General features: G+C 32.0%; 1 protein-coding gene, 3 long non-coding RNA genes and 1 other non-coding gene across 7 annotated transcripts; 3 read left to right on the top strand and 2 right to left on the bottom strand.

Moving 5' to 3' along the window:
- The first annotated feature begins 8,330 nt into the window (after window positions 1-8,330).
- Window positions 8,331-10,704, top strand: LOC140864546 (protein RER1A-like). Of its 3 annotated transcripts, none has more exons than XM_073268798.1 (4): window positions 8,331-8,426; window positions 9,166-9,582; window positions 10,145-10,325; window positions 10,442-10,704. In XM_073268798.1, the coding sequence occupies exons 2-4, from the start codon at window positions 9,230-9,232 to the stop codon at window positions 10,493-10,495; spliced, it is 588 nt and encodes a 195-aa protein (XP_073124899.1). In that variant the 5' UTR covers window positions 8,331-8,426; window positions 9,166-9,229; the 3' UTR covers window positions 10,496-10,704. The 3 variants fall into 3 exon arrangements, with proteins under 3 accessions (XP_073124899.1, XP_073124901.1, XP_073124900.1); XM_073268800.1 differs by having other exon boundaries at window positions 8,332-8,426; window positions 9,172-9,582; XM_073268799.1 differs by lacking the exon at window positions 8,331-8,426 and adding an exon at window positions 8,885-8,909.
- Window positions 10,705-15,707: 5,003 nt separating this feature from the next.
- LOC140859812 (uncharacterized) lies at window positions 15,708-16,860 on the bottom strand. Its single transcript, XR_012143539.1, has 3 exons — window positions 16,784-16,860; window positions 16,283-16,508; window positions 15,708-15,832 (listed from the first exon to the last, which is right to left on the bottom strand). It is a non-coding gene; the product is annotated as an uncharacterized lncRNA (long non-coding RNA).
- A 2,830-nt stretch (window positions 16,861-19,690) lies between these two features.
- Window positions 19,691-21,502, bottom strand: LOC140894645 (uncharacterized). Its single transcript, XR_012153881.1, has 3 exons — window positions 21,310-21,502; window positions 21,054-21,213; window positions 19,691-19,810 (listed from the first exon to the last, which is right to left on the bottom strand). It is a non-coding gene; the product is annotated as an uncharacterized lncRNA (long non-coding RNA).
- Window positions 21,503-21,999: 497 nt separating this feature from the next.
- On the top strand, window positions 22,000-23,692 carry LOC140865968 (uncharacterized). Its single transcript, XR_012144768.1, has 3 exons — window positions 22,000-22,558; window positions 23,131-23,230; window positions 23,331-23,692. It is a non-coding gene; the product is annotated as an uncharacterized lncRNA (long non-coding RNA).
- Window positions 22,113-22,196, top strand: LOC140870247 (small nucleolar RNA U30). The gene has a single exon (XR_012147217.1). It is a non-coding gene; the product is annotated as a small nucleolar RNA U30 (small nucleolar RNA).
- Window positions 23,693-26,934: the final 3,242 nt, after the last annotated feature.

Here is a 26,934-nt window from a genome sequence, read left to right as displayed (position 1 = left end):
AGAACTTCTCTCTTCCAATATATTTTCCCCAATATTAAAAGCTTGTTCCATTGCAACTGTTAAAACTGGGAAAGCTAGAATGTTTTTTGTCATTATAGAAACAACTGGATATATTTGTGTTTTTTGCAGCCACCATTGCAAAATGTCGAAAGTTTCCACATATGCATCACTAAAATAAAAAAAGTGGTAAAACAATTCTCAAAAACTTGAGAATCCTCGTGGACGTTTTGTTCGTTTCCTTAATAAAAGTTGTGCTTTAGTGAGTTTAGAAGTAATATTAGTAATTGTAGTGGATTGTGTTTCGTGTGAACTAATTTGTTCACCATATTTGATGTTATATTCATTATAAATATCATATAAATGAGTTTTGATATTAAAATAATCAATGATATTTTAGGAACCGTTTCCGTAATAGGGTCTAAAAATTCATAATATATGCTAACATGTCTGGTAAGCCAACTAATTTAAGTTTGGGATCTAAAACATAAGCACATAAAATATTTCAGGAATGTGTGAAAATATTTTTTCCCATTTTTCTTTCATGACATGAATACATTGAGATAAAAACACATCACTAGATTAAATATGTTCATGAAAAATACATGCAATGTTGCAACAGTGTGTTAAAACTAATTGTGAAGTAAAATAATAAACACCAGATAATTGGTCACTAACATCATTAAAAACTTTTAAAATTTCACAAATACTAGTACATATATTCCATTGATTTGAAAATAAATAAATATCACGAGCTTGAACATGTTGATGAAAAATATACATAATAAATCTTTATATTCGAAAGACGATAATAACAATTTATATGTTGAATTTCAACGAATTGGAGTCTTGCAAACCGTTTAGGCTTTATACCATGATTTGTTATGTCAGCATCATAATATTAATTATGCATATATGTTAAGATGTAGATCCTCGGATGAATGATTTGGGTATTATCCAAATGGTAGGATCTCATTAACCTTACCATTTAACTACAAAGTTTTTTCATTGTTTAATAACTTAGGGATGTGTCCATAAATAATGAATTGCATTCTTAATTGGTTGAAATGTGTTCATAAATTTTTTAGTCCATCTTGAACACACGAATTTTAAAATATGACATGTGCACCTAATATGAAAAAAATTTGTCGCCTAGTGATGGTTTATGTATTTCAATAAGCTCACTAATACTAGAAGTATTTGCACAAGCATTATCAAAAGAAATTGAAAAATATTGATAAGTTAGACAATATTATTCTAAAATAACAAATATAAGTTGAGAAATATTTGTGCCGCGTGTGATTTGTTAAAAAATCCATATACAAACAATATTGTTTAATGCTCCATTTATTATCAATCCAATGACATGTAATACTCATATATGAACAACATTGTCAATGATCACTCCAAATATCGGAACACAAAGAAACTTTATTATTTAAAATAAAAAATTATTTTGTTATTTATTTTTTTGATCAACGAATAATTTTCTAAATGTGCGTGTGCGACTATTTCTTGGGATACGTCTAATAGAAGGATTTGCAATTGTAGAAATACAATTTTTAAAAGATAATTTATCACTAAAACTAAAAGAAATTCGTTCAATCGCACAAAATTCAGTCATTTATTCTCTAATTTACCTCCGTTAAATTTAAAAAGTGAGATTCATTACCCGATTGAGAAGTGAATGCCAGAATTTGAGTTTGAAAAAGATAAATACTAATTTTTACAGGATGATTTTTCTCCACATGTCGCGTCAAAATTCCATAACCACCTCCTTGTTGAAATCTGTAACATTTTGAACAATATTTGTGTTGAGTGATTTTCGCTCGTAAGCGTACGGTGTCAAGTTATAATATTGGAGTTAAGTCCAAGTTGATCCCACATAGAATCAATAAAATGATATTATATTAAATATTTGTAACTAATAAAATCTCAATCCTATTTAGAGCTACGATGATGGTTTGGATTAGGTTAACTAAAAATTGCAATGTAAAAATTAATTAACGATGAGTTCGCAAGACGATTAAACAATGAGAGACAAATTCTAGAAGTTCGACTTCACTTGACTATCAACCAGTTTAATTCTTCAAGAAATCTATATCATAAATTCTTCTAGTTTACTAACCAAAAATTATCAATATTTTCTATTCTCTTTTACAAGTGACAAGTAGAAATTCGTATCTAATATCAAACTCAATATTCATATCAAAGTTTAGATATCAAATTCGGTAATTAGCACAAAAATTCTCCAAAATCCCCTCTCTCGAATGCTAAACTTCAAATAAATATGACAATTCAGCTAGTGATTAGTTAATTGAACACAATCAATTCGGGAAAACACAAATAAACTAAATAAAAAATTCTAATATATCAATCAAAATATCAAAAACATTGTCTCATGTCAAGCTACGTTGTCTCTCTAGACAAAAGAATTAGTTCATAACGAAAATAAAAATCAAACAAAACATGTTCTTGAACATCATTCAAAAATCAGGAAAAAGATATAAAAACTAAGGTAGATGATGCTTCTTTGTCCCTAGAAGTCGCTTCGTCTGTTTACGTGCCAATATTGCTTGTTTTTTTCTTCTCCAAAACTCTCCAAGTCGACTTGTGTGCTACAAACCCTCGATTCTTCCTCAAATACGCCAATTGCCAGGGAATCTTTTTTAAAATCGAAAAGAAAATTTTCGAATATTATTAAAACACATTGGCGCTGAAGCGCCAAAAAGTAGGCGCTAAGGCGCCTATCTCCGATATTTATTTTTCTCATCATGCAGTATCCGGCACTGAGGCGCCTTTGGTTTTCGGGCACTGAGGCACCCAAAAATAGGCGCTTCCTTTTGTTTCCTTTTTCGCGCGTTTTTATTTCCCGCTTTTTGAAAATTTCTGACCTTTTTAATTCAAATAAAATAGTCCTCATTCAAATTCGTGCAAACGACACAACCAATACAAAATACACATATATAATATCTTTTGATACATAACAAAAGCCAAGTTAAATCTTATAAAATATTAAGTGCAAAAGTTGCACTTATCAAATCTCCCCAAACTTAAACTTTTGCAAGTCCGAGCAAAATAAAATAAAAAAGGAGACAAATAAAAGACACCAACAAAATAATTAACACACAAACATGCAAGTCATGATATCAATTAATGTAGTCGGCGTTAGAGATTTATTTTTCATCATGTAGTCCACTTGTTTGCTACATCAGGCACAAAAGTTCTCGTGTGTATGTGATTCGCCAATTTCATCTACCCAACCTAACAGCGGATAAAATTATGCAACCTGTGAGCTCCAACAATTCATTCATTCTGCCCTTAAGTTTCAAAACGCAATCACCCAATTTTAATCTTTAATTGCACAGATCAAAAGGACTTTTTTGGTTATCATTGGGTTCAAACAAAGTAGGCAGGAAAGCAAGTATCAATTAGTATATCAAGGTCAATCAAAGAATCAGGATTAAGGCGAAGAGATTTGGTCAAGATTTCTTTTTACACTTATCAGAGTGGGAAGTACGAGTAGCAAAAATATTATTTGCACTACCAAAATTTACATCAAGCTTCCTTCTACTCCATACATTCTTGTTTTTTATAACCTTGTATTTAATTGGATTAGAATTTTAATCCATTTTTTTTTCATGACCTCCCGTCGCCTTACTTTCTCTGCGATTACACATTTTTATTTGAAACTTTTTTTCAGATAATCGCTTTTATTTGTACTTTGCATGATTATAGAGTGTCTAAAAAGCTCAATTAATTCAAAAATAGCATAAATCACTTCTGTGTTCATAAAAATTTACCTTAGATTCAAGCAAAAATCACAAGAGTTAAGAATTAATTCATCTAATCCACATCACAAAATTTACATAATTGTTCTCTAAGTATCAGGAGTATTGACGGTCATGGAATTGCGTGCATAATTTTGTGAAACCTCAAGATAAACCATAGCTAACACAGACTGTACTTTTCAGATAAAACATCAACAAGCAATATTTTTTGATTTTCTCATCATAGGCTAGTTATGGTTACTAACACAACTTTAACTCACACAAAAATTTAAATAAACACAAGAATGATATTTTTTACATAATTTCTTTAACACAAATAATAATAAACTAAAAGCACAACCGCAGGAATTCAAGTAAACAACAATAATTAAAATCAAACAAATCAACCCCCCCTCCCCCCCCTCCACCCCCACCCCCAACCCCAAAATTAAAAATGTGAATTTTCCTCAATGTACATTAATTCAGTAACAAGAACGGAGGAATGCACATAAATATGGCACGATCGTCAGTAGTCGTAGCCCATAATCATTTCGGGTGCAGGTGCGTTTTCTCACGATTTTTAAGACCTAGAGTAGAAAATTCAATGTTAGCGCGTGAACAAGAAATGCTCCCAATAAAACTAAAAAATAAATAAACAAGGAAAAAATTAACTTAAAAGTAAATAAATAAAATAAAAATATAATGAAATTTGGGTTGCCTCCCAAAAAACACTTGGTTTAAAGTCGTCAGCCTGACTGTACGTTGATTTTAGCCCATTACTGCCACTTTATTGGATATCTTGTTCCTATCTTTCACCGAATAAACATATATACTTAAAAATCATCTTGGACTTGACTTTCTTTTTCACCTTCTTTTCCATCTTCGGATCTCGCCCTCTCTTCAATTCTAATTCACTCTCAACTTTGAGACATTGTTCTACTTTCTTTGCTTGCTCAACCATGAACTTGTTTTACTTGGATGATTTTCTAGCCACATTAAACACAGTAAAAATTGCTTTTTCACCTTCAAGTTCCATCGTTAGCTCTCCTCTTTTGACATATATCTTGGCTTCAGCAGTAGTCAAGAAAGGTCTCCCTAAGATCAAAGGTATGTCTTTATCTTCCTCCATATCTAACACCACAAAATCAGTAGGAAAAATAAATTTATCAACTTTTACCAGAACATCCTCAACTAATTCACAAGGATATGCGAGGGGATCTATCCACTAGCTGCAAAATGATGGTAACGGGCTTCACATCTCCAAGTACTAAGCTCCTACAAACAGAAAAAGACATCAAATTAATACTAGCTCCTAAATCACATAGTGCTTTATTAAAATAAGAATAACCAATAGTGCAAAGAATAGTAAAACTCCCTGGATCTTTTAATTTCTGAGGTAAATTCTTTTGGAGGATCGCACGGTACTCCTGTGTCAACTTCATAGTCTCAAACTCTTTCAGCTTTTGCTTCCTAGACATCACCTCTTTCAAGAATTTGGTATAATTGGGAATTTGTTACAAAGTATCAGCGAATGGAATGTTTATGTAAATTTTCTTGAAGATATCAAGAAACTTAGAAAATTGTTCATCCAACGTTTTTTTCTTGAACTGATGAGGATATGGTAAAACTGGTTTTGACATAGATGATTTCTTATACACAATTGCAGGCTTACTAATGTCATCTATTCTTGTTTGCTCGGTTTCAATCTCAGTTTCTTCAACTGTTGGATTCACAATTATAACTTCCTTTCTACTTCTCAAAGTAATGGTCTTGCAATGCTCTATTGGGTTTACCTCAGTGTTTCTAGGAAAGCCCCTCTCGGTTGATGATTCAATGCATTTGCAAGTTGACCAATTTGAATATCAAGATTTTCCATAGACACACCCATATTAATCATATGTGTCTCGATGGTGTCTAGCCTGCTCTCACACTTCTCAAATCTTTTTGATGATTCAGAAACAAAAGTAGTCACTAAATCATCTAAAGATGGTTTACCCTCGTCTTTTTAATTATTCAACCTCGATGGAATATTCAACACATTTTTATTATTTTATACGAAAAATTATCGTGATTGCGCAAACTATGATGATATTGATTGGGTACAGGATTACCTCAACAACCATTAAAATTTTGGTTGTTCACATAGTACTGAGCTTGCCCCACACTTTCAAATCCCTCAGTAGTATTAACTGCAGTCGCCAGCGATGACAACTCAGTTGAAGTTTGATTCCCTTTGCTCATCGCAACCAATTGTGTAGAAATAACAGCAACTTGAGTAGTCGAATCCGTGAATGCATCAACTTTATGAACTCCAATAGGTTTCCTTATCATAGATCTCTCACTCGGCCACTGATAGCTATTAATCGTCATTTGCTCAACCATATCATATGCATTATCTGGAAATTTAGAAAATATTGATCCTCCAGCAGCAACATACATAGAAATCCGAGTTGGCCCATTCAAACCATAATAAAATAATTCAATCTGCTCTCAATCTGCAAAATTATGGTTTGAGCACTTTCGTAGTAATTCTTTGTAGTGCTCCCAAGCTTCATAAAGCTGCTCAAAATCTTGTTTTCTGAATGTAGTGATCTCAATTTTTAGTTGGACAGACTAAGCAGGTGGAAAATACTTTGCCAGAAATTTAGAAGCAATGTCATCCCATGTTGTAATGCTTCCCAATAGCAGTGACTATAACCAATTACGAGCACTGTCCCTAAGAGAAAACAAGAACAATCATAGTTTGATGGTGTCCTCAGTAACACCATGAATTTTCACAGTGTCAGCAATTGCCAGAAAAGTGCGCAGATGCAAATTTGGATCTTTGGTGCAGCATTAGCTGCATTCCTAAACTGATTCTACTGCACTATATTGATCAATGTTGTCTTTAATTCAAAATTATTAGCAGTGATTGTTGATCACTGGTCTAAAGTGATCTCCGATTGGCACCAGACCGGTATTTTCACCTCTTTCTCTATTTTCAGCCATTTGTTTCAACTCTTCTCTTCTTGCTTTTCACAAGGTTTCCGCAGTTTTCTCAATTTCCAGATCAAAAAAAGTGAGTCGTTGGCTTTTTCACATAAATTGCATTAGAACCAATAAAATAAAAAATGTTCTAATTCAAAATTAAGATTAATTTGCACAATTTAATATAAATCAAATAAAATTCATTCTCCGACAACGACGCGCTGAGGCACTTCTGGTTTAAAATATGCTAGAAAATCCTTTTTAAAACCGACTAAAAAAGTTTCCAAAATTATTAAAATACAATGGCGCTGAGGAGCCAAAAAATAGGCGCCTTATCGATATTTATTTTTCTCATCATGCAGTATCAGGCGCTGAGGCGCATCTGGTTTTTGGCGTCGGGCACTAAGGCGCCTCTTGGTTCATTCTGTTTCTTTTTTCGCGTGCTTTTGTTTTTCTCTTTTTGCACATTTCTGACCTTTTTAATTCAAATAAAATAGTCTTCACTCAAATTCCTGCAAACGACACAACCAACACAAACTACGCGTAATATTGCTCTATACATAACAAAATCCAAGTTAAATCATATAAAATATTAAGTGCAAAAATTGCATTTATCAATTTGCATTTTTTGCATATCAGCGGAGGGAAGCTTCACCTTTTTTGAAATGTTTGGTGAAGATGTCGGATGTTGAGAGATGCAAAGCTCGAGTTTGTATTTTAGGCGCCGTAAAATTACTCATACTTTCTTGGATTTCATGATGATGTGCTTGTTGAGCTCTTGTTCACTTTCTTGATTTTTCTCATCAGAAAAATCAAGATCATAGTCATCAATATTGAATGGAGAAAACTCAATCTTGGATGACATGCTGCCCTTTTCCTTTTCCCATGCCACACCTACTATGACTTGATTCGACTCCAGATATTTGTATAAATATGAAATTAAAGACATGAAATTGGAATATGAAATTAAAGACATGAAATTGGAGTAATTATGGAAATGAATCAAAATTTGACAATAAACCAATAATCGAAACTTTGCTATTATGCTAATCAAGAAAGAATTGAGAATTAGAGATTGAGAGAATATTGTGTGAAAAAAATTGAAAGGGATTGGCGGTATTTATAGAAAAAATTGGACAAAAAATTAAAAACCGATCGGCTCGCTGGGTTGACTCTGCGAGTCAACAACGGTAACTTCATCGTGACCGTTGATCTCCAACGACTACTTGATCAATGATCGAGGCCGTTGGATGTAACCCGTCGAAGCCAACCAACTTTTTGAGTCGGAACAGTCGGGTCAACGGTTTTTTAAAACCTAAAACGTGGTTTCGGGTCAAATCCGTTGACCACAGTTCAGGTCTGGGTTTGACCCGGTCCTTGGCCAGGCCTACGAAATGTGTGAAAGATTCATATCATAAAATTAACACGTAATATGGTCTTATAACACTTTTATTCTTGCATAATATTGTGTTTGACTCGAGTTTTACAATAATTGAAGTTAAAATAATCAATGGGTTTATAAAAAAATGGTAAGATTTATATATATATAAAAATCCAATTTTAATTTTTTAACAGAATTTTATTTATACGTAGCAAAGAAAATTGGTAATTTTAGGCTCAGGTACCCTTTTCCCTATATCTCCACCGACGGGCGACGAAAAGGTCCCCGAATCCTCATACACCGGCTTGGAGGTAACCTAATTTCTAAGCTCTTCGAGAATAAAAATATTTGGAAATTTTTTATTAAAAATGCTTAACCTATTCATCTCATGGAATGCGGATAGTTTCTGCTCTCCAACATTGAATTTTCTGATTGGAGATCGGTTTTGTGAAATGTACTTGTACTTTCCTTGAGTTTTTTAAATTAGGGTTGATTTCAATTTGCACAAATATTTCTTTTTTCATTAGGATTAATCGAAGGAAAGTCATTGACAATGTATACAATACTCAGATTAATGTTTTTGTTTTCGGTATATTTTATGGATTGACATTCATTTATTAGCAGAAGTTGCATTTCAAGTCGAAGTGTATTATTGGGCTTAAAAAATTGGAAAAAACTGGCCGTGTGCTTAATATTTTTTTCATTCGCTAAATGACTTTTACGTGTTTGATCTTTCTATGTTGAGGTCTCACTTGGTGGGTCTGTGTATTTCGCAACTTCGTCCTGTTGTTCAGGTATCCTTTTTAAGAAACACCGTGTCACTGACCCACCATTGTTTGTTAATGGAGTATTCTATTGGGAGAAACATTTGTATTCTTTGCAAATGTGGGCGTTGTTTTCTAGCATCTCAAAAACTTTCCAATTTTGTCTCTTGGATGAAAGCATATAAAAGATTTCCAGCTGTTTAGTTTTGCTGAAATGCATTTTTCCCAGCTGCCTGAGGGATAATGTGTTGCCTTACGATTCTTAAAGCATGTTGGTCCTTGTCAGCTGTAGGTTGTTGGTCTGATTGAAGTGCTATATCAAAACTATAGTTTTTTAAAGATTATTATTGATGGAGAGGGGTGGAGGTGATGGGCCCTCAACGGCAACTGCCACACTAAACCAGCAGAGGCATGAGTTATCTCAACTTTTCCAGTACTATTTAGATAAATCTACTCCGCACGCACATTACCGGTGGACTGGAACTTTCACTCTAGCTTTTGTTTATGCTCTGCGAGTTTACTCTCTTCAAGGGTTTTACATTGTTTCCTATGGTTTGGGGATCTACATTCTAAATCTTCTTATTGGATTTCTGTCACCTCTTGTTGACCCGGAACTTGAACAGTCTGATAGACCTCTGCTGCCCACAAAAGGATCTGATGAATTCAAACCATTCGTTCGCCGCCTTCCCGAGTTCAAATTTTGGTAATTATTTTAGTATAGTTTAACTTCTGACCTTTAATATTTTCCATGTTTACCTAATTTCCAAGCTGATAATAAAATTGAGAACACTATGGGCCTTTAGGATGGTTCCATTACCCGATAAATCGCTGCTAATTATGATTTGTAAAGTACATGTTAATGTTTTAAACACGTGTGGGTCACCTGGAAAATGACATGGAGCTGTTATCAATGTTGAGAGGTTAATTTAATGAAACTTTACCAGTTTACTAGTAAATAGTAATCTTCTGCGAGCGACGAACATGGTAGCTGCTATTATGTGAGTGTGAACCATATTTACGCTTTTATGCATGAATTTGGATACTATGTGAGAGAAACTGTCGACTGATGGTGTCATTAAATCATCCCTACTTTTTCTGCATAAATAGTTTTCATTATGCATCTGCGGATGAAATAATCGGTCTCCATATTCTGCCTTTATTGTTTAATCATTTGGTGAACCTGTTTAATGTGCCACAGATTCAGTTGGGATATCCAATTGATTTTAGAGTGTAGATCACATTTTTTCTGCATTTTAATGTTCCAGGTATGCAATCACCAAAGCTTTCTGTATAGCATTTCTGATGACCTTCTTCTCCATGTTTGATGTCCCGGTATTCTGGCCTATCTTATTGTTCTACTGGTTCGTTCTTTTTGTGCTGACAATGAAGCGTCAGATCATGCACATGATCAAGTATAAATACATCCCATTCAACATCGGAAAACAGGTAATCTGGAGAAGAGATTGTTTATTATGTATCCGTTTTTCTTACACCCTTGCAAGAAACTAGCCGTCCTTTATTAGTCTTTGATGTTACACATTGATGGGTTTTTGTTTGATCAGACATACCGAGGGAAAAAGCCTGCTGCTAGTTCCCGAGACCCCCGAGCTGACTGAATGTGGACTGGTTTTTGATTTGGGAAGAATCTGAAGATGGAATGAGGAGATGGGTTTAAAGACTTTTAGTACATGGGTATTGTTCCTTCATTTTTATGATATTCACGTGCACTTGAATGTGGATATTACAAGCACATGGTATATGGTTAGGATGTGTGCAGTGATTTGATTGTGGCAGTAAAATGTTATGTTCAGGACAATCTTAATTCGTTGACTAGTCCATGCTAGCACCAGGAAAAAAACTCTCTCTAGAGCTAAACTTGCATGAAAAATGAATAGGTTTTGATTCCACATGAAATGTAGTTATCTCATGATGTCGATGATCGGTTACACATGGTAATACAGACACCCTAACGTGAACGACTGAATCTGAAATGAATCAGGAAACTTTGGCTTTTATCGATTCAAAGGCGCTCGCTTGATTACCATAATGGGAGGACTAAATTTGGAATAAAGTGACATGAAGTATTCGAACATATAAATAATTTTGGTCAACGTGTTTTGTCTAGACATTTGAAGTATAAAATAAAGTATTCGAACATGTAAATAATTACAATATTTCACGAGCCTAAAAACTTTTACAATATTTCATATAAACTTTGCCAAACAACTTCATATTATATGTTGATAAAATGGGAAATAATGCCTGATTTCTGCCTCAAGGAATACGTAAAACAATTAAACAACCATAGACTTGGCAAGTATGCGTAAAAAATCCAATTAATAGGGTGAGTTAACAAGGTGAAAGATCCTCTGGTGGAGGCAGTACCCAAAAATCTGGACTTTGTCCATCCTCTACTGCAAATAATGTTGTCTTCATTCCCCAACTAGTATGCAGTTCCAATGCATCAACCAAACCCCTAAATGATCATCAAAAATATGAAAACGGGATGAATTTAATTTTCGGGTCGATAAAGTGTGAGCTATGTTAGTGTTTGCAACCTCTAAAAATAAGTGATTATGGATTTTTTCGTCACAATTTTGCAATAAAAAAATCCATAATCACTTATATTTAGAGGTTGCAAACACTACCTAAGTAAGGAGGAGTTTTCACTTACCCGGATTATCGGCTCTGAATTAACCTTATGGCAGTCCAGCCACCGGTGGGCACTCCTACCATGTTTCTTTCAGGTGGATCAACCAAGTAGGGTCGTTCTTTGGATCAAAGTTCCCGACCCCGGATCCGATCAACTATGAAGAAGTTGTAGCCATGAAGATGGAATGGGTGAGAGACCATGCACTGATAGAAGGTTGGTGTCTTGAAGTGCCTGTCGAATTGTAACTGATAGAAGGTTGGTGTCTTGAAGTGCCTGTCAAATTGTATGCTATCTTATTGAGGCGCGTCTAGGTGCTTTGCGTGGTTGGGAGATTAGCCGTGAGTGGTGTCAGAGGATAGGACGGCCACCCCTTTAATTTTTGAAGTAATAAGTCTGCAAGAGCGCAGTACTCCGCAGTGAGAAGATGGACACTGGATTAACTCCCAACCAACAGATGACGGAGTACTTAGCTTTAAGCGGTACAGCCAGCGGAGAGTTGAGGCTTTTAAGCTTAACATTGTAGCTCAAAGCAAAGACAGACGTCCTTAGCTTGTATTGCTGTTTTGTTGTCGACTATAATTGTAATCTGCGCATGCATCCATGAACTCGAGATAGCAATTTTAATACTTGAATTCAACTTGTAAACTCAATTGAATATATATGATCAATAAGTACTCGTGAAAGTTATCATCATGACAAGAGCGCCATGCAAGGTTTTGCGAACTTGCTTATATTTAAAAAATACTGACATAAATTTTATGCAATATTATATATAGTTATTTTAAAATCAACTATATATATATTATAATTATAAAATATTAAAATAGGGGGGAAAATAATTTTTTTAAATGGATTTTCATAGGTTAGGGTACCGAGGTCCCACAAACAATAACCCGTTGCATGATAGTAGACATTGAGAACAAATTATGCATGATAATCCGTGGTGTTTGGATAGTATCACTCACCCCCTGGTTTAATCGGCTCACAATCCACAAGCGAAACATATGCGAAACGCATAAAATTTATCAAATGAGCGAAACTATATATATATATAATATACATATAATAATAACAAATAATAGTTGAGTGTCAGCCAGCCATAATGGCCGACACTCCTAACTTATATATATATATATATATATGTATATTTCATAGGCCTTTTAAATTCAAGTTCAACTCAAAAAAATTAATTGAACTTCTTAATTAATTTTACGTGATAGACTTATTCTCTTATAAGTCTCTTAATCATGCACCAATTACTTTGCTCTCAAAATTTTTATAAGCTTTATAAACTCGTTTACAAGCTTATCTATTTGATCCAATCAAACTTTTTTTTTTATCATAAATTCAACTATTTGAATTTATTATCTCAATGGGAACAGAAAAACCAGTACTTGTCTGATCCTCAATGGTTCAGGGATACAGCTAGTCGTGCGTTCACAACTCTTTGTGATTCAGAAAATTTTCCTTTATATGGGCTTATCCTTATTAGCCCCATTTTATGTATCAACTCCTTGGTCATAAATGTCAGAAATCATTTCTAATTTGACCCATCAAATCATGGTAAGAGCGTCAAATAACACCACCGCATGATTCCCTAGGTATCACTGATAGTGCCTGCAAGAACCAGTCGATTATGGTTAACATACAATACAGTCTCTTTATCTCATATATCCTGATCGAATCAGCAAACATTGGTATATCGAGAGTTGCCTTTGATTCAATAACTATATTATATCTTCTTGGATAATACATAGTGATATCCTATATGCAACTAGAGAAACTATTTCCATAAAACTTATATAATGCTCTGGCAAGAGATTGAATACACTATCATTTCCTCAGATCATATAGGATAACATTTCATAAATGTGCGATGAATCTCCGACTACAACCACAGAATCCTATGTATGTCATAGCTACACCCAACCATATCACTGTGGTGCTCTCCTGGAGCCAGTAAACTGATCAAAGTGCAGCATTAGTACACAGAGCCTAGTATTGTACCGGGTCATAAGGACTAATAGTGTAGAACCATAATCAGGAATTCATCCACTCGAAAACTGATAACCACTTGGAAAGACCTACGAGGGTTGTTCAAATGAACACATCCTATGTGTCACCACTTGTATGCTTCGGACATACTTTGTCCATTACCAATGAAACATGGTACTCCACATCACAGATGATAATCTCAATCTCAAGTGACCCTTTTCCTTCTTTTAGGCGTCTTAATCGACTATGAACTATGTTTAGAATATACAGTAGAATAAAGATGTCTTTCATGACTATCATCCAATGATGTCTCATCTTTCATGCAATATAGTATATTCAAGGTTTTTATCAATGCATCTTGCATGAGTATAGAGATAAAGATTGCCATATATATAGAAGATAAATTTTATTAAATAATGATTGTTTGTACATAGAATCAATAATATCCTTCAAACAATTGGCCTTACGGGCACCTACTCTTAGGGGTACAAACGAACCGAATCGAGCCAAATAATGATAAATTTTAAGGCTCAAATTCGGCTCGATAAGAGTATATTCGAGTTCGAGCTCGATTCGAAGCTCGATAATTTCAAATATTTTGGCTCGAGCTCGGCTCGAAATGAAGTTCGAGTTCGGCTCGAATCATTGAACCTATTCGTGAACTATTGCTCGAATATTATGGTTCGAAAAACTCGAAATGTTTGAAAATGTTCAAAATGCATATATATTTATTATATAATTATATTATATTAATTAAATATTAAGGCTCGCGAGCTATTCGCGAACTATCGAACAGAATAATTTTGGCTCGAGTTTGGCTCGAAAAAAAGTTCGAACATGTTCGAATTCGGCTCGAGTTCGATAAGCTCGAATACGAATAAAATATTTATTGAGCGGGATCGTAAAGCTCACAAATAGACTCGGTTCGTTTGCACCCCTACCTACTCAGGTTGACCCGTCTCACAAATGAAACTGTCTTATATAAGTGTTATTCATTAACAAATTGTTGTCAGAACCGGACCGGTTCAATCGGAAATTGGCGGCCAGATCGGTCCGGACACATGCTAAAACCCGAAAAAATGGTTAAACCGGTAAAAACCGGATCGAATCGGGAAAACTGGTAAAAACCGGTAAACCGGCCGATTATTAATAAATGCAAAATTCATGCGAAGGGGGACCGAGGAAAAAATGAAAAAAAAAAAAAGAAAGAAAAAATATACGACAATTCCTCGCTTTTGGCTGCAAGACTAGAACAGCAAAGCGGTCATGGAGTCCCCAATGGATTAATGTGTGTAGATCCCACTAACGTGCACCTCTCCCATGGAATACCACGCCACCCCTTCTCTCGCGCACGCCACCCCTTCTCTCGCGGGGAAGCGCTCGGCGTACGGCGCTTGTCTCTTTGCCCTTCCGACCCAACAACACTTATATATTTATATAGTATATACACTCACGCATTTTGAAAAACCTGATTCCGGAATTGCCCCCAATTTCTCATGGTTTGGGCTGGGCCAAGTCATGTTATCGGACCGGATCTAAATTATATCCATTTTTGAGCCATCCAATTGGATTTGACTTTGGAATCAAAATCCGTCACTTCTTCTGAATATATCAATGAAAATTAGAAAGAAGGGAATGAGATGTATGTATATTCAAATTATGTGTAATTTGAAGTTTGAACTTTAGAATTTGAAATTTGATTTTTATTTGCATATTCGTTGAAATTTTATCTTTAAAAATTTAGTTAAACCTAAAAAGTAATGAATAATAAATATATTACTATTTTATTTAGTATATAAAATGAATATAATATTAATTTTTATTAATCCGATTGAACCGTCTGGTTGAACCGGTCGAACCAGTTGAACCATTTTTTAATGGTGAATCGGTTCGATTATCGGTCTGATTATAAAAATATTATATATATATATAGTTTCTTTCAAGTGCCCACCTATCATGCCCACCAATGATGTGACACTATTCTATTGGAGGCTATATCATTGGTGGGCATTGTACATGGTGAGCATGAAGTTGGCATATAGTGTTGCATGGACACCATAAAAGAACTATATTTATATATATATATATATATATATATATATATAATATAATATATTCGCTGGAAGAAAAATATTAAGAACAAATATATATATGGATATATTCTTAAAAAAAATGAAATAGCCCAAATGAGAAACAAATTATTATTTAATTGTTCTTCCAACCACATTCCGATCATCATCGGTGCTATATTATGGCAACACTATTTTCCACCTCACTTATATAGAAAAATGGCAATCACCGATAGCTGCAAAATATTAAAATAAAAATAAAAATATGTTATCTGAAAAATTCATAATATATATAGTATTACTAAAAAAAATCGTGTTATTCATGATCCAAATACTATATACGCTAATTTACACAACATAATTTAATATACAATAAATCCCATAAAAAATTGAACATACCAAATTATTCGACTTCAAGAAATTCCCAATTCAGATACTTGTACACATACCATATGTATAATTATATACTAATTCGCACAAAAAATTAACATATACATCACTAAATTACATTAAACTAAATTTAAACTAAAGCTAAAATGAAAATTTTCTTGTAGTAAGGTTTTGCGAACTTGCTTATATTTAAAAAATAATGACATAAATTTTATGCAATATTATATATAGTTATTTTAAAATCAACTATATATAAATTATAAAATAATAAAATAGGGGGAAAATAATTTTCTTACATGGATTTCCATAAGTTAGGGTACCCAGGTCCCACCAACAATAACCCGTCATACGATAGTAGGCATTGAGAACGAAGGATGCATGGTAATCGATGGTGTTTGGATGGTAGCACTTACCCCCTGGCATAATCGGCCTACAATCCACAAGCGAAGCACATGCGAAAGTCATAAATTTTATCAAATAACTTGCTCTGGCATGTTGAAACTTCACGCACCATATATATGACTGAAATAAAAATTCAAAATAATTATTTTATTAACATATATATATATATATATATATATATATATATATATATATATAGCCAATATTATATAAATCATCTACTAGCAGAAAAGATAGGAAGAAAGAAAATCACAAAACAGGGTTTTGCTCTTTTTTTTCGGGGTAAGAAGAATTTTATAGCTAGTTTTTGGGTTAGGTGGATTCAATTTATTTTTTGACCGGAGTGGATTCAATTTATTGAATTAAGAAATGGTCATTAAACAATAATAACTTACTTCTTGTGCATAACATCTCTGCACAGCTATTGCGAAAAATATCGAAACAAAGAGCAAAGAGATATTTTTCTTTGTCATTTTACTTATATGACTTAGTTGTGCTTATTATTGCAAGTTATATAGCTTTAAAATTGCTTTGAAATTAACGACTTGAATCTTTTCAAATATGTGAATCCGGAATAAATGATATTATATTGTAATGAATAAATTTCTAAGTTAAACCAACTAGTTGCAAATATATAATTATCATCCGGGAATATATTTGCAAATAGTTGGTTTAAATTAGAAATTTATTCATTACAATATATTATCATTTATTCCGGATTCACATAAGATTTAAGTCGTTAATTATATATATAATTATCATCCGGGAATATATTTGCAAATAGTTGGTTTAAATTAGAAATTTATTCATTACAATATAATATCATTATTTCGGATTCACATATTCGAAAAAATTCAATTCGTTAATTTCAAAGCTATATCTCTCTCAATAATTTTTATTTTTTAGTTATTTAAGCTTGATTTCGGAATTTTATTCACATTTGCACAAATTACAAACCTTATTAAGTTGATGTTTGCAACTTTTAAAAATAAATAAGTAATTATAAATATTTTTTTTTCCCTAACAAACACTACCTAAATAAACTACACTCGATTACATTAAAGGCATGAGTGATACATTTAGAAATAATAAAATACTAATGGAATCAATTACGAAATGGAATAAGAATGAAAATGAAAATTAAAAAAGAGTTATATTTCAATCTTTCATTAATATCGGAAGAAATGAGAAAAAAATAAAATTTGATGAAGTTATTTTTAATAATAAAATCATTTTTTAACTACAAATAATAAAACAATATCATGAAATTTTGCTATAATATCATGAAATATTGATATTATATCGTGAGATTTTGTATTCAATATATCATGAGATTTGATATATTGAATTTTTAATGGTGTAAGAATAGTTGTACATATAGCATTATTCAATAAAAAATTTATATTTATTTTTTTATGATGTAAAAATTGTTGTATAATTTTTGTTGTACATGAATACTGATAGTTTTAAAACTAATTTATTTTTTCAAATAAAAAATATAGTTCAAAATTTTAAAATCTTAAAATTAAATTTAAAAATAAAAAGGTCCCCCTTAATGAGGGACTCGCGGAACCTTTCATTGAATCAAATTTGACAAATAGAGCTATCAAAATAGATTAGATAATGTCTTACAAATAAGCGGGTTGGCTCAACCAACGACAAGTGATCCTACCAAATTGGACCAAAATTCATTACCGATTCCATTTTTTTTATTGATTCCATTATTATATTATTGAGTGTACGAATTGTAAAAAATGGATTGAAGCTCTTTGTCTGATGCTTGACTCAAATTATTTATAGAATATCATGTAATATTAACTTATCCAAATATTTTAATCTTATCTTTCTTAGGGCACCCACAATAACACAAATATTTCTTTCAAATATTTGTGGGCTCATCATGCCATATCATCTATCAAATATCTCATTTTTTAAATATCTTACATTCAACAATCAAATATCTTACAAATCAGGAGAGTCTATACTCTCTACTATATAAGGAAATACAAATAATTCCACAGTAGTTATTACAAACGTTATTTATTTAATTTCACAAAAATATTATTAATTAATTAGCAACATTAATTTCTACAAAAAATCGCAATGGCAAGCGGTATTTGGGGGCTGGAGTGAGTAGGCGATGCAATATCCTCCACGTGTGCAACCGGCCCGCAGACATTTCCGGTTGCATTTTTCATTATCCGGTTCAATTCTGAAATCACAACCTTTGTATATGTCTGTGTTGCATTTCCTGGACCACCCTTCTACGTCTGCACACCAAAAATAAAAAAAAAATATATAAAATATTAGGGAATTTTATTATTGTTATTTTTTCAAAACATTATTAAAAAACGATGTGAAATTAAGGATATAGATCCACACCTATAGAAAACATGAATGCGAAGATGAGAAGTAGCTGGAAAAGCCTCAAGTTTGCCATCGCTTCAGAATTTTCTTACGTGTGCATATAAAATTTTGATTTCAACTCTTCTTACTTTTCATCATACTTTTAATACTTTTAATATATATATATATATATATATATATATATAATTGTAATATCCTTTTTTTTAGTCAACTTAATCGTAATATCTTATATATATATATATATATATATATATATATGATATATTGCTAATAAACTTTTAATAATATATCATTGACCAGATTTATAGTTGAAATATTTTTCAAATAACATTTTTCATTGAAAAGTAAAAAAAATAGATATATATAATCTAATTTAATATTTATTATTTAAGTTAAAATAATAAATTATTTTATTAATATAAGGTTGATAATAATTTGATAGATTTATTAAATATTATAAAAAACAATATACATATAATATTATTTTAATCTCAAATTGTAATAAAATTTGTATTTTTCAAAGCTTTAAATTTTAATTATTATTTTTTTGTAAATTAAAATGTTTTATATTTCAATATTATATATTTTTTTATTAGTTTTTAAAAATATTTAATTTTAGTTGTTGATATACAAAAGTATTGTATTTGAGTTTTTTTTTTTTTTAAAGTAAATCAAAAACTTTAAATACAAGGAAAGTTAGTTTAAAGGCAAATTGTCTAATTATAAATTGTATATAGAAGGTGGAGTGTGATCATCATATTTTAAAGTATAAATAACACTCCTTTTGAAAGATATATGACAATCATACCTGGGTTCAAGGGCGGACCCAAGTTCAAGCACACCCGGTCTTTAGCTCGGGTGGGCCCGAAATTTTTTTAAATTTTGTATATAAAATTTTTGAATAATTTTGGTTTAATTTGGTGGTAGTCCGGGTAGTTTAATTCAAAATATTAAAGGATTCAGTAGCTTAGAATTTTAGCTCGGATAGACTAAAAATCCTGGGTTCGCCATTGCCTGGGTTGATACTGATTCAAATGATATCTGACTTATCTTTCCTAGATAACATTGGAAAAAAGATTATCAAATCACTAAGGAATTATGTAATACAAACACAAATTGAAAATCAAACACTCAACGATAAATTATCTATTATTGAAAGAGAGATTGTCGAAAGAAAATACCATCTTGATGCTATGAAGATTACTGATCATAGGATGCAAACTCAATCCACTAGTGATATAGTCACATGTATTACTGAAGACAGAACGCTATCAGATAAAGTAGATAAATCTACATCAACAAAGGTTAATAAAGACAATAATATCTTGATTGACGAGAAGATACCACCAACTAGAGGGAAATGAACTATGTTTCCTGATAAATAATCACTAGCTAGAAGTCTATCGAATATTCATATTGTTCTAAGATTTTTCTCATAATTAGTCATCGAGATTATTTAAGGAATTAGGATCCATGACAATCAAGTTGGGGGAGCCAAGTTGGAATGCATGGAGCGCAAACTAAAATTTATTGCTCCAAATGTGTTCAACCAAGTCGTGACGAATCTGATGGTGCACCTGACTATCGCGTAACTCCGAATTTCTTCGAAGGTATTCACCAAATTCTGGGGTTGAAACTTGATTCGCTATAAATGTATCTAGTTTCTCGTGATCCCAAATCGATATTGCATGACCCTCATCTTCAACAATCACGTTGTGCAAAATAATGCATGTATACATGATTTCTTTGCATTTATCCATGAACCAAGATCGCCCTGGACCTCTTATAATTGCCCAACGAGCTTGAAGCACCCCAAATGCTCGCTCGACATCCTTTCTTGCAGCCTACTGTCTTTCCTTAAATTTAATTTTTTTGGATCTTGGGGACACGAAAAACTCTTCACAAAAGTGGACCATTCCGGGTATATGCCATATGCTAGGTAGTATCCTTTTGTATATTGTGTACCGTTCACAATAAAATTAACCTCTAGTGCGTTTCTTTTCAAAACGTCATTAAAAGAGGTGATGCGTCAAGAACATTGATGTCATCATGAGACTTAGAGACTCCAAAAAAAAGCATGAAATATCCATAAATCAGTTGATGCGACTGCCTCAAGAAAAATTGTTGGGTAGCCATGATTGTCTCGTGTTTATTGGGCTCTCCACGCAACCGGATAATTTTTCCATGCCTAATGCATGCAATCAAGACTTCCTAACATGCGTGGAAAAATGTGTTTTTTATCATGCATTTGAAGCAAACGAGCAATGTCAGTTGCATTGGGTTTTCTCAAATACGTACCTCCATATATTTGCATCACAGATTGACAGAAATTGAACAAGCATTCAAGGGCAGTTGTTTCACCCATCGTAATCTAGTTGACGGATAGCAATTGTACATTTTTGGAGCGGCGATAATCTTTTTCTTATCGCTGCATCTTCCTTCTATTTGAAATATCCACCTGGATGATTTTATAAATCATTGACTATGCGCAAAAATAACTCTTTTCTCATTTGAAATCGTTGTCGGAACATGTGATCGATATACACTGGCTTACCAACAAAATAATCGTTGAGGAGCTGAGTATGTCCAGCGGCAAGTTCTCTGTTAATTGACCTTCTTAATTCTTTGTCTACTCCGATCCATGAGAACTTTCCATCATTTCAGCTAATATACGATGTTGTTGCATTACTGTCATAAATAAAGCTTCACCAGGATCCGATATTGTATGACATATTTTTTGTGTTGGATTGACTAGGATTTCAGACATTTTGAAACAAGTGAAAGGTTTCGTGTGAGATGGAAGATAGTAGATATGGTTAAAAAATTATGAAAATGAAGAATTAAAATGATATATTTATAGATGATTTTTTTTTTTCAAAAAAAATGAGAACGGCTAAATGAGCCGTTGTACAATTTTTTTAAAAAACACCAACCAAATTAAAAATATAAACGTTAAAAAAATTTAAAAGAAAAGAAAAGAAAACAAATTGCAACTGATGGAAAGAAGTTATTATTATTTTTCAAATGTCCTCCACCGTGGTTGCTCTTATATCATTCATCTTGCATGGGACTCGTATCCAAAGTTAAGGATGTCTTATTTAATGAAGTTAATACCTTGAATCATAATAACGGGCCTTTCAACAAACAAAGCCCATATGCATTGTTCTTACTTCTATTTGGGCTGTTTCTCATAAATTAGGGCTTTGTTAACGAAAAGACTCGCTCCATAAATTCACACGGAGAGACCAAATCTATTGCATTAAACCCTAGCGCTGAGTTGAGGTTGAAGATTGATTTTTTGCTTCTGAGTGAGCACAAAAGGCACTCACTTTGATTGATTGATGTTAATAGAGAAGGTGCAATGATGAGGTTTTGAATATAATCTCGTTAATCTGACGATTACTGAGGATAAATTATCTAATCCATTCTTTCTACCTGAGCACCTTCTCCATTGATTTTCATTCCCACTGATTTCTTTTGATTTCTCTCTTTTTGCTTTTTTTTTTTTTTTTTTTTTTAATTTTTGAAAGTGGTTTTCCTTGTTTACTGGTATTTTCGACATGGTTTCATTTGGACTCCAAGAGTTCGATTAACTTGATATGAAAAGTTATTTTGAACTTGAATCGAATCGGAATATATTTTATTTTATTTTGGATTTCTCCATTTCTTTAAAATTTGTTTTCTCTAACAGCTGTGATATAAAATACTCCTCCTAATTTCCTCCTTTTTTTCGAATTTGAGCATCTAAATTTATATAAACAATAAACTTTGATCGGTTTAATTCAGTTTGAGGAATGTGGAAGGTAATTTACGAAATCTGGTATTAGAAATTGACATGAATATGGCAACGACTTTGAATTTGAATTGGATCCGTCGTTGGATTATGGAATTATTTTAGGATTCACAGTTTTCAGGTGACCGATTGTAGATTAATGGTGTGGCCGGATCTGGTCTGTGGGGGCATTGTTACCCATAAAAGTTCGCAGATTGGAAAAATTATTTTGAGTAATGTGGAAGGAATTATTTTTTGTGGCTGTGGTTTCATGAGTTCTTTGATTTCGCTTTGATGTTTTTGAGATGACGCAGAACCTAATGGAGTTAATTTTTGTTTTTGTTTATCAAAGCTTGGCATGGATAGAGGGATAAAATTCTAAACAAAGTATCATATTAATTTTATTAATGGAAACATTACTGGACGAAACTTGTGTTCATTTATTGCATCTAAATGCATTTGCCTGATTGATTCTGTATAATGGTAACTTGGTGAAATTGAGTTTTAAACAAGAAACATCATGAATTTCCTGACATGAATGACATTTATATAGTTGTCTATCTATGTGACAAGCCAATGGTATTAAAATTTTTGGTTGAATAGGTTAAGACGAAAGCTAGAATTGTAGGAGGAGATGCAGGAAAGATTATATGCAAGGAATCGGAAAGGTTGAAGACACCAGGGGCCGAAGTTTGATTCAAAGGTCCTTCTCATCAGCTGCTTCTCATCCCTTGGAAAATCACATGCTTCATCATATATACATGACCAAATTCTTGTTGTTTCCTTCATCTTGTTCGTTTCAGCGTGCTGCAGGGTGGCATTAGTGAATACTCTGCTTCCATAATTGTAAAATAGCGCCAATCATTGTTGTCCCCGGGAAAGATAAAATCCTGCAACCATTTTTGGGCTTTCTTTTTTATTGTCGCTTTCGTAGTAGTCGTAAATGTAAAAGTTTATTGGATAGCAGAGGCAGGGGAAGAATCTGCATTATGATAGGAGATGGCAAAGGCAGAAGGACGGACATCTCAACAATTAGTAGTGACCGAATAGGATGATGCATTTCTTGAAGTAACCCCTGATTTCTTTGAATTAGATGTGAGTTTAATATTCTTGATGTTTTATCGTTAAGAGTGGTGGATTTAATAAATTGCCTTGTTTGTTGTCACCCCATTTTCGCTTGTACTGCAATCTATAATTTTATGAAAGGTTCTAAAAAACCTGAAATGCGATTAATTAAACTATGATTTTAATTATCTTCAACAAACTAATGGAGTGAATATAGCATATAATTTATCTTCAACAAACTACTTCAAGTGTAATTCCTTAATTTTTTGTCATATTCTAAATTTCTGTTTAACTATTCTATCTAGGGCTTATCAAAATTTTTCAAAAACCGTCAGCTAAAATTTATTTAGCTAGGGTTATATTTATTAACTAGACGATGGATTTCTTACTTGTGTCACATCCACTCTCTCAACTCTCCAATTTTGCTTCTCTCTTGCTATTTTGTCACTTGATTGTTATTTTATATATTTTATTTTATTTATTATTTTTTTCATTCATTGTTCTAAATAATTTGAATATTTATATTTTTTCCAATTTACTTATCATCTAAAAAAACCGCGAACCGACCGCCATCGTTTAAAACCGTCCAAAACCGCAAAATCGATTTTATATGCAAAACTGCAATTAAAAAAAATAAATTATAAATGAAGCCTAAGTGACAATTCGGTTTGAATTTTTTAAAAAAACTGTAAAATCGCATCGTGATCACTTCTAATTCAGTCGTTCATTTTATGTCTTGATTCATTGAGTAGAAACCCAATTTAATTGGACTACTCTGAAACATCAGCGTCAATATTTCTTATAAGTTACAAAGTCTCGATCTCAACTACACGTTCATCATCGCAACACATAATATTGTACTGGCTCTAAAAAAACACTTAATTTTGTATATTTATGGAATTGTTAGAATCATTTACTAATAAAATTGCTAAGTTGTGTTTCTTCTTGCTTCATTTTTAAATTTTTGGTTTAAAAAAAATCACAGGCACTTGAACACATTCAGTGGGGTGGGTCTAAACCCGCCCCCGCATCAAACCCGCCCCGACGGGGCGGGTCCAGAAGCGGGTTCGGGGCGGGTCTTGGGTTTGGCCAAACCCGCCCCGGAATTGCCCCGCCAAAGTATTATATATATAAAAAATTAAAATATTCATGTATATATATAAATATAAAATATATATTTAATATTAATAATATATAATTATATTATTATACTAAATATTTAATATTTTATCCATAATTTGAATGTGTAATATTATTGGATTGAAATTAATTTATTTTATTATGATATGTTTAGTATAAAAATAAATCATTATAATGTTTTTTAGCTAATAAATATTAATTAATTACAAGTTAATAAATTTAAACTTGTGCGAATAATTTTTTTTGTCTTAAATATTATAAATCTATATTTTAAATTAAATTTAATGATATTTGTTAATTTTTAAATTTTTTATTTTAATTAATAAATTTAAAATTATTTAATTTATGGCGGGTCCAACGGATCTAACCCGGATTGGACCCGCCGGGTTCGCGGGGCGGGTCCAAAGGGAGGCGAGGCGGGTCCCGAGTTTAGCCAAACCCGCCCCAGACCCGTCCTGTTGCCATCCCTAGTGATACAGTCGACCTATATTTGATTGATTGTTTTTTTTAAAAAAAAATCAAAGGAAGGCTTTTTGTGAAACTTCAAACCTGAACAATGATTAATCAAACTTTTTAAGTACCGTGTACATGAAATGAAAGTGGGATGAAACACAAATTTTTTCTTATCTCATGCTTCTCTCATTTTTTTGTTAACCCAATGATATCTCATGGCCCGGTATGATATCTATAGGCTTGATGACAAATACCTCTCAACCCATGGTATTAGTGGATGATGAGTGCCATATAAATGAAATTGTGTGAAATTGACAATAGTAATTAAGAGAATAAACACAATAATCCTATAAAATCAAAAATATACAAAACAACATATTATTCATATCTATGTCTTGCTTATCAACATTTTATCATGTTTTTATTTATCTATCGTACATCACATTCATGATATCAAACGGTATCTTAGAATATTAGTTTTATCAAAATAATAATATCCTTCAAAACTGCTTCATAATAGGTTCGGTGACGATAATGAGTCGGGTTTTCCAGGATACAAGATAAAATCAGGTAACGATTATAGGCTGGAGTGCATCTAAGATTTTAGTCTTGGGTATATTACAATAACAAAATATGCATCCCCGTTGTTTTGACCAAATTTTATTGAATCAAAGGGTATATTAGTCTTTTTATAAATAAAAAATGAAAAATATTACAATAATATTTTTTTAATATAACTTGGTATTTTTTTTATTAAATTAATATATTCAATAAATTTTTGCATAACTAATATATATATCTATCGCAACCAATATATATTTAATTTTTTTTCAAACTATTAATATTAATAATTAATTAGATGATATGTATTCATAAATAAAAGAAAATTTCAGCTAGATTAAAATTCGTAGTTGATTAGTAAATTTTGTAATTCGTGACTTGTACTAGTTCGTAATAAAATTACAAGTTTAATTACAAAAAAATTATTGTTTGCAATTATTTTGATACAATATGTGTTAATACTTTATTTAATCTATCTAATAATCTCTTTGTTGAAGGGAACACTCTGTTTAATAATCTAAATAGAATAATATTATGAACAAATAAAAAATTTAACAAAATCATTTTTCACTTTTAAAATATAATATAAAACTTTATCTAATCTAATTAAAATATAAAAATAAATTTGTATTTTTACTAAATGACAAATTAGATATTTTACTTAAATTTCACCGATAATTGGTGGGAATTCGTTAGACCTATACCAATTATATCATTAACAAAAGTTCGTTTACTAATTTTATAATTTAACCAATTATATCATTAACAAAAGTTCGTTCACCGACCAGTTCGGTTTTAATTTGTCCAAATTTAGTTCGATTTTCCGGTTTTTCGTTTATGAAAAATATAATACGAAGTCAAACTGATTTACTTCGGTTCGTATTTGTACAATAATGAACCAGTTTATATGGTTCAGTTTGGTCAATAATTTGATCGATAATACATAATATATAATAAAATGTAGATGTATTCATCGGCTGGTTTGATTCTGTTTTCAATTTTTTATTTTGTTTTTTTGTTTTAGAATTATATAATTCGATATATGAACCGTTTCTCTTCGATTTTTTCGATTTCTACCAAAACGGTTCGATTATTACGGTCGATTATTCAGTTTTGATACGATTATTAAAATTAATAATATAAATATATTATAAAATATAATTTTTGTTTTTTTAACATGATTTCTTA

Source organism: Henckelia pumila, chromosome 4, assembly GCF_033568475.1.
Source record: "Henckelia pumila isolate YLH828 chromosome 4, ASM3356847v2, whole genome shotgun sequence".
In the NCBI taxonomy this organism is placed as follows: Eukaryota; Viridiplantae; Streptophyta; class Magnoliopsida; order Lamiales; family Gesneriaceae; genus Henckelia; species Henckelia pumila.
The sequence above is the reverse complement of the archived record's forward strand: the minus strand, read 5'-3'. Positions and strand labels throughout refer to the sequence as shown.